Source organism: Anastrepha obliqua, chromosome 6, assembly GCF_027943255.1.
Source record: "Anastrepha obliqua isolate idAnaObli1 chromosome 6, idAnaObli1_1.0, whole genome shotgun sequence".
Classification (NCBI taxonomy): domain Eukaryota; kingdom Metazoa; phylum Arthropoda; class Insecta; order Diptera; family Tephritidae; genus Anastrepha; species Anastrepha obliqua.
The window spans coordinates 55868067-55877126 of record NC_072897.1 but is presented as its reverse complement, the minus strand read 5'-3'; the positions used below and the strand labels follow the sequence as shown (position 1 = coordinate 55877126).

The following is a 9060-nucleotide window of genomic DNA, read 5'->3' as shown; positions in this document are numbered from 1 at the left end:
GGCTCAGCTTTACACTTTTGTATTTTAATGCTTGATTATGTACACACAGATATATGATACATAAACCTATTTTCTTCTTAATTCTTGACCTAAAAGATAGCCTCGCTTTTAAATTTATATATTTTCTATAATTTCAAACAAATTTCTCGCTTGATACGTATATTATGCAAACGTTCATAATGTGCACGTAAATATATATGTATGTGTATGCCTGAAAGTCTGCACCAGCAATGCGCACAATCACTGGAAGTAGCTAGGAAGTTTTAGTTTATTGTGTCCACCTTTTCATGACGGTTTTGATTGGTTTTTGTTTCCTTTGATTTTTGGCTTCAGTAAATTTTGGCTTTTGGTATAAGTTCATCTCATAACTGCACACTGATGGAGTTAAAAAATTTGTAAGTAGCATTGGCGAAAAGCTTCAGATGCAAGCATTATAGGTTGGGCAAGATTTTGTAAACAAAAAAAGAAACTATTATCAATTAAATTTTCATAACATAAAGTCGAGGTTGTTTATCCGATTTTACACCGATTTAATATTTATGAAGATACAAATGGCTATACAACTCGTTATTAAGAACACAAATTACATGCCTTATATCAAATACTCAATCTATTCCAAATTTGTGTACACACTTTCATTCCTACATAGTACATATTTACGTGAAAATATACATACTTAGATTCATATGTATGTATGTGCATAAGCCACTAGCAGCCAGTTGTTGGCCTTTTGCCGTTTTTGCATTCAGTCTGCAACATTGTATTGTGGGCGGTGGGACGTGATTGCCCAACGAAACTATCCCTGTGACTTCTAAATTTAAAGCGCCTCCACTGACGTCGTCGCCATTGCCTTCCGTGTTTCTCTTTTAGTTCTGCAATCTACATATGATTGTGTCATGTACAGGCTATATAAAAAATAAATAGGTATCGCGGAAACAATAAGAAAAAGCAAGCATAATGCGAAAATCCATTCAATTTTGCAATGCCGAAAAACATCATATGTACAAGTGCTAATGTAAATTTGCTAAAATACTAGAATTTGTTTTTCTGGAAAATTTGTGTTATTACTGAAATCAGAATAGTTATTGCGTACATACAAACAAAACTTCGGATTGCATAAAATTGGATAAAAGTTTTGTAATTTTCTAATGTTATTATTTTCTTTCTGTTCAGTTACTTCGCTAGAGAAATTGAAGAAATAATAAAATAAGTGTGTTCTTTCTCAACGCAAATTGCATTGTGTTACACGAATATAAATATTCAAGTTCATACGTATACTCATGGTTTAATATAAACAAATATATACTAGTACGACTAGGGTTTTTGTGCGGTTCATAATATTAAAATACGTCTATGTATAGTGATGAGTGCACATCTACAAATATGTGAAGTGTACAAAAGTAGAAATCAAAGTGAAATATGTAAAAATATAAGTATGTATTTATTATCCCTTTGTCGCATATGCTCGAATTAAAGCAGTATTCATTTCGGTATTTTTTCATTTTGCGAGTAAAAAGTTGCAGGGCAAAAAAAAATCACAAATTAAATTTTGTTTACGTTTAAGTGCCAACAAATTATTTTTCTATTTATTTTCCTACTTCCAAGTACATGAACGCATGTACCTGTGGGTAGTTGTCATAATCACATCCATTTGCACAATTGTATGCTGTTATTTTCATTTATATAGTTCAGTTGTTATATTGCGGAATTTATCGCGAAGTTCCTTAACTATAATGTAGATTTGTACTTTTGTCATAAAATCGTAGTAAAAAAAGTATGCTGTGATATATGCCAAAAGAAGAAGTCTACATTTTACTTTGTAGTTTGACGGGTACTTATTTGTTGCTTTTTAGGTTATATTCTATATCATATGCAACGGATCGATGGTGCCAAAAACCAGTCATCATGACTCGAAAACTATCTTGAAATTTGTGTAACTGTTGCACTCTTGTGCCACATTTACGGTAATATAGGACATTAGCAGCCACAACAATGATAAGCATTCAATTTTCTTCTAAGTTCCTAATATCTAATTGAAAGGATCGAATGCAAACAAAACAAAAAAAAAAAAACAAAAAAAAAAAAAACTATTAAATAGTAACGAACGACAACAGTATCACACCGATAATATTTATAACAAAAATTAATTACAACAGTGCTACCTAGTAACAACAAGACGGAATAGCAGTTCATAATAAAACACAACTGAGAAACATCGGATATCAGCCAAACAAATCCTGCAAGGATGCATTATCTACTGCTGTTTTGTAGGATAACCATTTTTATACAGTACGGAATGGTGAGTTAAGTTTTACGTCTATTTCTAGGCATTTAGCATAAGTACTCCTACGTGTTCAATGAACATATTATATATAATGAGCACCGAGTACTGGGTTTTAAATTTTGTGTAAGAGGAAGAGCAGTAAATAAAAATGTACTAAATATTCCTTATTTTACAGGGTCCGGCACTCGAAGTGTAACCAATTAAAAAGGCCATAAATTTAGTTTGGAAAATTATTTTTATTCCATTCAGAGTAAAAAATGTGGAGAAATAATATAACATTAAGAATCAATTTATTTTTCCTCGATATGATCACCTTTTGCCTTGGCTTTGGCCTTGAGATGGTCCAAAAACGAATTGCAAGCTGTCCGAATGTGAATTTCAAAAGAGTGTTTCAGGTCAATGACCCGAATGTCCTTCAGAATGTCGGTACAAACCTTTTGGATGGCCTCTACGGACGCAAAACGTTTTCCTTTCATGGCCAAATGCAATTATTCGAATAGGTAGAAGTCACAGGGAGCCATATCAGGTGAATATGGTGAGTGATTGATGGTTAAAATGCGATTTCTAGTCAAAACATCAGTCACAGTTACAATGTTATAAAGGGAGTTCTCGTCTTTTCTTGCTCAGGTCTTTCGCATGTTGAATTCTGAGAACGTCTATTTCTAGGCATTTAGCATAAGTACTCCTACGTGCTCATGTACATATTATATATAATGAGCACCGAGTACTGGGTTTTAAATTTTGTGTAAGAGGAAGAGCAGTAAATAAAAATGTACTAAATATTCCTTATTTTACAGGGTCCACACTCGAAGTGTAACCAATTAAAAAGGCCATAAATTTAGTTTGGAAAATTATTTTTATTCCATTCAGAGTAAAAAATGTGGAGAAATAATATAACATTAAGAATCAATTTATTTTTCCTCGATATGATCACCTTTTGCCTTGGCTTTGGCCTTGGGATGGTCCAAAAACGAATTGCAAGCTGTCCGAATGTGAATTTCAAAAGAGTGTTTCAGGTCAATGACCCGAATGTCCTTCAGAATGTCGGTACAAACCTTTTGGATGGCCTCTACGGACGCAAAACGTTTTCCTTTCATGGCCAAATGCAATTATTCGAATAGGTAGAAGTCACAGGGAGCCATATCAGGTGAATATGGTGAGTGATTGATGGTTAAAATGCGATTTCTAGTCAAAACATCAGTCACAGTTACAATGTTATAAAGGGAGTTCTCGTCTTTTCTCGCTCAGGTCTTTCGCATGTTGAATTCTGAGCAATTTTTGGCCTCAGTTAATTTGTGCGGAATGAAACGTGCACAAACCTGTTGTAAGCCCAAATGATCAATCACTCCACAGAACGCCTCATCGGATGTTGTCATCGTGCACGCATCTGCGCCATATGTTAGGACGGGCATGATGAGAGCCTTGTAGAGTGTTAGTTTTGTTCGTCGAAAGAGGACTTTACTACTCAGGAGTAGCACTTATTGTATAATATATATTAATTATATACCTTCTTAATCGCAGTGCTTATCAATAAATCATTGCAACTAATTATGCACAAGATCTATTAAAAAATGTAAGAAAATCTCGTAAATGTTGAATTGTAAATTTTTGCCATTATATGAGTTTTGCTAAATTCAGCGATCGTTTTTTCCGTACCCACAAAGCTTAAAGTATGTAGTCAGCGAAACTATATCCTTCTAATTACATCTATACATTCTGGCAAAACAATATCGGGAATTGTTCATTTAAAAAGCGCGCGTTACACATATGTCTAAGCTTTTTTAACTAGAATGTTGATATAGGGTTGTTCAATAGGTGCGCTTCAACTTTTTTCCGATAGGGAGGGCGAACGACGCAATATTTTTTTATTTTTCGCTTGTCATTTGTAAACTTCATTAGTATACATTTCATCATGGAACGCTACACACTTGAGCAACGATTGCAAATCGTGCAAACTTTTTATGAAAATAATCGTTCTGTTGCTGCTACTTTAAGAGCATTACGGCCATTTTACGGTCCATTTAACAAGCCGTCCCGTTTTGGGGTTATGTGAAGTCATTGGTCTACAGTAACAAGTCGGCGACGATTTGTGAGCTCAGAGCCAATATTGAACGCGAAATTGCTGGAATTTCGGCCGATTTATGCAAAAGAGTGGTCGAAAATTGGGTTCAACAATTGGACTTCGTAAAACGTGCACGCGGTGGTCATGCAAAAGAAATCGAATTTCATACTTAAATGTATAATATATGTTCAAACTCGATAATAAAAAAAAAATTAGTTAAAAAAGTCAAAAAAGTTCAAAAGTTGAAGCGCTCTTACTGAAAAACCCTTTACAATTGTCTTCTATAGTGTCGCAGAGTTTTAGAGTGACCGTCAATTAGCTTGTTTTTGGCATTTAAATATATCAGTCAACCGCAGGTATGCTCTGCAATTTTCACTATGGATACAAATATCGAACAAAGAATTTGTCTTAAATTTTGTGTTTTGAACGGGATTTCGTGTGCCGAATAGTTGAAAATGTTGCAGAAAGCCTATGGCGTGTGTGCTTTATCCTTTATTAAAAACACGGGTCTACGAGTGGTACAGAGGAATGAGAAGTCGTGGAAGATTTGCCCCGATCTGGTCGCCCATCAATGTCTTCAACGGATGAAAGCGTCGCCAAAGTCAAGGAAATGGTGCTTTAAAACCATCATTAGAGTTTGAGGGAAGTAGCTTGTGACCTTAGCGTGTCTCACGAATCAATTGTAAACATTATATACTATCAATTAGAGATGAGACCCGTGGCTGCTCGACTCGTTCCTAGCGAGTTGAGTTTCTTTCAAAAAATTCATCGGAAGAAGGTGGCTGAAGACATGCTTGAGCAAGTGAATTCGGACCCTACGTTTATCCAGCGCATCGTAATAGATGATGAGACATGGGTATATAAGTTTGACACAAACCAGTCAACAGGCGGCTGAATGGCGATATCCACATGAGCCGAAACCCAAAAAACCACGTCAAAGTCGGTCAAAAGTGAAAGTCATGCTACTCGTTTTCTTTGGTTATCATGGTGTTGTGCACTCGAAATTCGTTCCAAATGCTAAAGAATATTATTTGGAAGTTATGCAACGTTTGAGAGAGAATATGCGTAGGAAAGTGCCCAATTTATGGAAAGAAAACTCATGGATCTTGTACCATGACAACGCATCGTCTCACAAGATTAATATTGTGAACACCATTTTTGACAAAAAACTCGACAAATATCATCAAACAACCACCGTATTCACCGGATCTAGCCCCCTGTGACTTTTTTATTTTCTCAAAGCTTAAATTGCCACTTCGCGGACGCCGCTTCGAGTCGATAGAGGCTATTAAGGAGAAGTCGCTGAAGGAGCTGAAGAAGATCTCTTCAAACGCGTTTAAAAGGTGCTTTGATGACTGGACTAATCGTTGGCATGTGTGTATTGCTTGGAATGAAGCCTATTTTGAAGGCGACAAAATAAATTTTGATGATTAAACAATTATTTTACGTTTTATTGAACAATTCCCGGTACTTGTTTGACAGAATGTATGTATTTCTAGGTTTTTTTCAATACTTATGCTGGTTTCTTAGCAAACAAAATACTTTCGTTCTGCAAATTTAAAACGTTCAACAGTACTGTGGAAACTAACCATAGGTATTTAGTGTTATTCTCGTTGACTTCAGATCAAGAACACCGAAAGTTCATTGAGTAGTAAAATATTGTGCCAGATCGATTATGCTCGAATTATAACGGTAACTTCCTAAATATGTTCAAAATTGAATAGCCTTGAGAGGTTTACAAGAGTACATAATGGTTCGCATATATTCGGGTTTTTTTATAAGAGCCAATGTTGACGTGCTTTACATTTTTGGCTTTACCTGGAAAAATCTGAAACTCTTGGAAATAATGAAACAAATATTTACTAAACATGTATTCCCAACTTTTATACCACTCTTAAACATATCAAAATTAACAGAAATAAAACTTTGGATGTGAGTTATACCAAATGGATGAACTTAGAGTACAAAGAAGACATTATAAATAGATCGTAATTTATTCGTAATTAGTTGATATCATAGTGGAATTGTCCAACATATTCGTTAACATATTATTCATAGGTAACTTGTGTCATGCTTCTTGCCAAAAATTCGCAAAAATCGAACACAACTTGTTTATTATGTTTATTCGATTGGTATACATTCTGTAAAATTGCATGAAGTTAGTATGGGCGAATATAAGGCATACTATTTGTATTTCGAGATTTACTCAAATGGAGAGGCGAACAGTTTTAAGCCGACTCCGAACGGCAGATGGTTTTTTATGAGGAGCAGAAATCCACTCGGAGGTTTGCCATTGCCTGCCGAGGGGCGACCGGTATTAGAAACAACTTCTTCTACCATTTGGTGTTTCAAACACGACAATTCGAATCTGCGCATTTCCGAATGGTAGTCCCGCGCCAAAGCATTCGGCTACGACGGCCACGCCACGTCAAAATTGGCACCTTTCTTAATAACTATATTGATATGGGTTGGGGTTTTTGACAATAGTATCAAGCTGCCGATCATTCATTAAGAATGATGTCATTACACCAAGAACAACATTTTGAAAAATAGAATGTCACGACAGGAGAAAATAGAAAAGAAAAGGGCGAACTGCGTTGAACTGTCGATAACCATTTGAGGCTAGAAGCATATAATGATAGTGCGAATGGAACGGCAACTAAATGGACTTATACACGGCGAAAGAAAAAAAACAAATCAGCTGGTCTATTGCTACATTTAATAAATTCGCCTTGGTGCCGATAAGTAAACTAATATTCCGGGAGCCAGGGGTCATTTTGACGTCATCATTTCATGCCGACTGATTTTAATACTGAAGGCAGACGCCATCCAACGGATGACGAAACCAACCGTCATCTGGTCCAGTAGCGGTGGCTACGTGCGTGGGATGCTGCGAAACGTGTCGAAAAAAAAAATTTTAACAACTCATTTAACAACTGAATTTGTTTTTGTGTAGAATAAAAAAAATTGTCAGCTGTGCCGTAGAGGGGGAAAATACGTCAGCTGAAGAAGCGAGCTTTTAAAATAAATTAAAAAGTAAAACTTCTTTATGCCGACTGAAATTTTTTTACGTAATTTTGGACACATATGAAAATATAATAATGATAGTCAGCTGCGTTTATAGCGGTGGGAAGACCGTCAGCTGAAGCATTGAAAATTCCGCGCGTCGCCGAGATGTATGAACGCAACATAGAAACGCAACTGACCATTATTATTATATTTTTATATGTGTCCAAAATTATGTAAAAAAATTTCAATCGGCATAAATTAGTTTTACTTTTTAATTTATTTTACAAGTTCGCCTGTTCAGCTGACAAAATCGACCCCTGGCTCCCGGACTATAAGTGTGTTCACAGCCTACTGAAATCATTAATTTTGCTTCAAGACCTAATACAAATATTATATAAACTACTAAATGAAATGAAATCACTACCTTCTTTTGCATGCATACAAGTTTACATTTTTATTAGTAGATATTGTAAATGCATGTGCCATTTTCTGAATTCTCTTTATAATTCCGTATTTTTCTTTTCTTCTCTTAAAACTTTTATAAGCATTTCAGAAAATCATCGCACACTCGTGTAACTCTAATTAGTAAACTTAAAAAGGTGGAACTATCGGACCCAAAAATTTAAGCCGTACACAGTAATTTGGATATATTGACGATAACCATTTAGCGTTTATTGCGAAAAATAGTAACAATCAAAGAGAAAAAGAGAGAGTGTGGAAAAGAGGTGTGGAAAAGTGCCACAGGGCATGTTTATACCTGATACACTGAGAAGCTGCATGATTGAGACGGACGTGTCATCATACTTGCAAACATCATCCTCAGGACAGGTGCTGATTTTTAATTAATGAAAGTAAAAACCAAGATAACCTATTGTTTGGTAAAACTTAACTGCCATCATTATGCATTTTATGGAAGAGTTATCAACACATACAAAAAATTATCTTGCGCAAAAAGAAGACAAAGTGTTACACTGAATTGGATCATCACTAGCAATCAAGCAAGCGACTAATTACTACCACCACAATTGTTTTTTCTGCTTTTGCCCTTACTGATACTTCCTCGACTAAAACCACCTCTACCATCGCATCTAAAGTGCATCTCTGAATTAATACATACATTCATGTATATATATGTATATATATGTAAACATTTAAAAACTTAACATATCTTCTTCCAAAAGTGCTGAATTATAGAAAAATTCAAAGTCGCTTTTTGACTTCAGTTCAGTTCATTATTATAAAAAGCATAAGTTCAAGCAAAGTTCTCCTAATGAAGCATACGAAGTAATTAAATTCAAATACAGTAAACTCACTAAAATAACTGTTTGTGGACATGTTTTTTATCTGTTAATCCTATCTATCTGCTTAATTACTATTTAAGATACCCTAATTCTATATATATGTGTGTGTTCTTTGTAATGATATTTGTAATTTAAATGTTTTAACTTTGCAAACCAATCTAAATGTGACCCTCTTCAGTATTACACATATTGTAGTATTTTCTTATTCACGGAATTATTCAAAACTTGGTATTTTATATTTGAAGACACCAAAAATACACTATGGAGCAAAAGTGAACACAAAAATATTGACATGTCATAACGACAAAAATTTCAATGCATGTATGAGCAATTTTTGTCTAAATGGTTAATATTTACAAAGTTGAAACTGTAAGAAAAGACTAAATAACAAAAGCAACAATATC

General features: G+C 34.8%; 1 protein-coding gene across 7 annotated transcripts in view; it reads left to right on the top strand.

Moving 5' to 3' along the window:
* Positions 1–206: 206 nt before the first annotated feature.
* The window catches only part of LOC129250002 (uncharacterized), a 227898-nt gene continuing 219044 nt past the window's right edge, over positions 207–9060 (top strand). Inside the window, exons 1-4 of one of the 7 annotated variants that reach the window (XM_054889655.1) lie at positions 207–395; positions 1854–1964; positions 2157–2299; positions 7901–8183. In XM_054889655.1, coding sequence (XP_054745630.1) covers positions 8103–8183 — 81 coding nt within the window. In that variant the 5' untranslated portion in view covers positions 207–395; positions 1854–1964; positions 2157–2299; positions 7901–8102. Of the gene's footprint in view, positions 396–796; positions 1016–1173; positions 1434–1853; positions 2300–7900; positions 8184–9060 lie in introns of those variants that run through there. The other 6 variants (XM_054889652.1, XM_054889654.1, XM_054889656.1 and 3 more) reach the window with 6 other exon arrangements.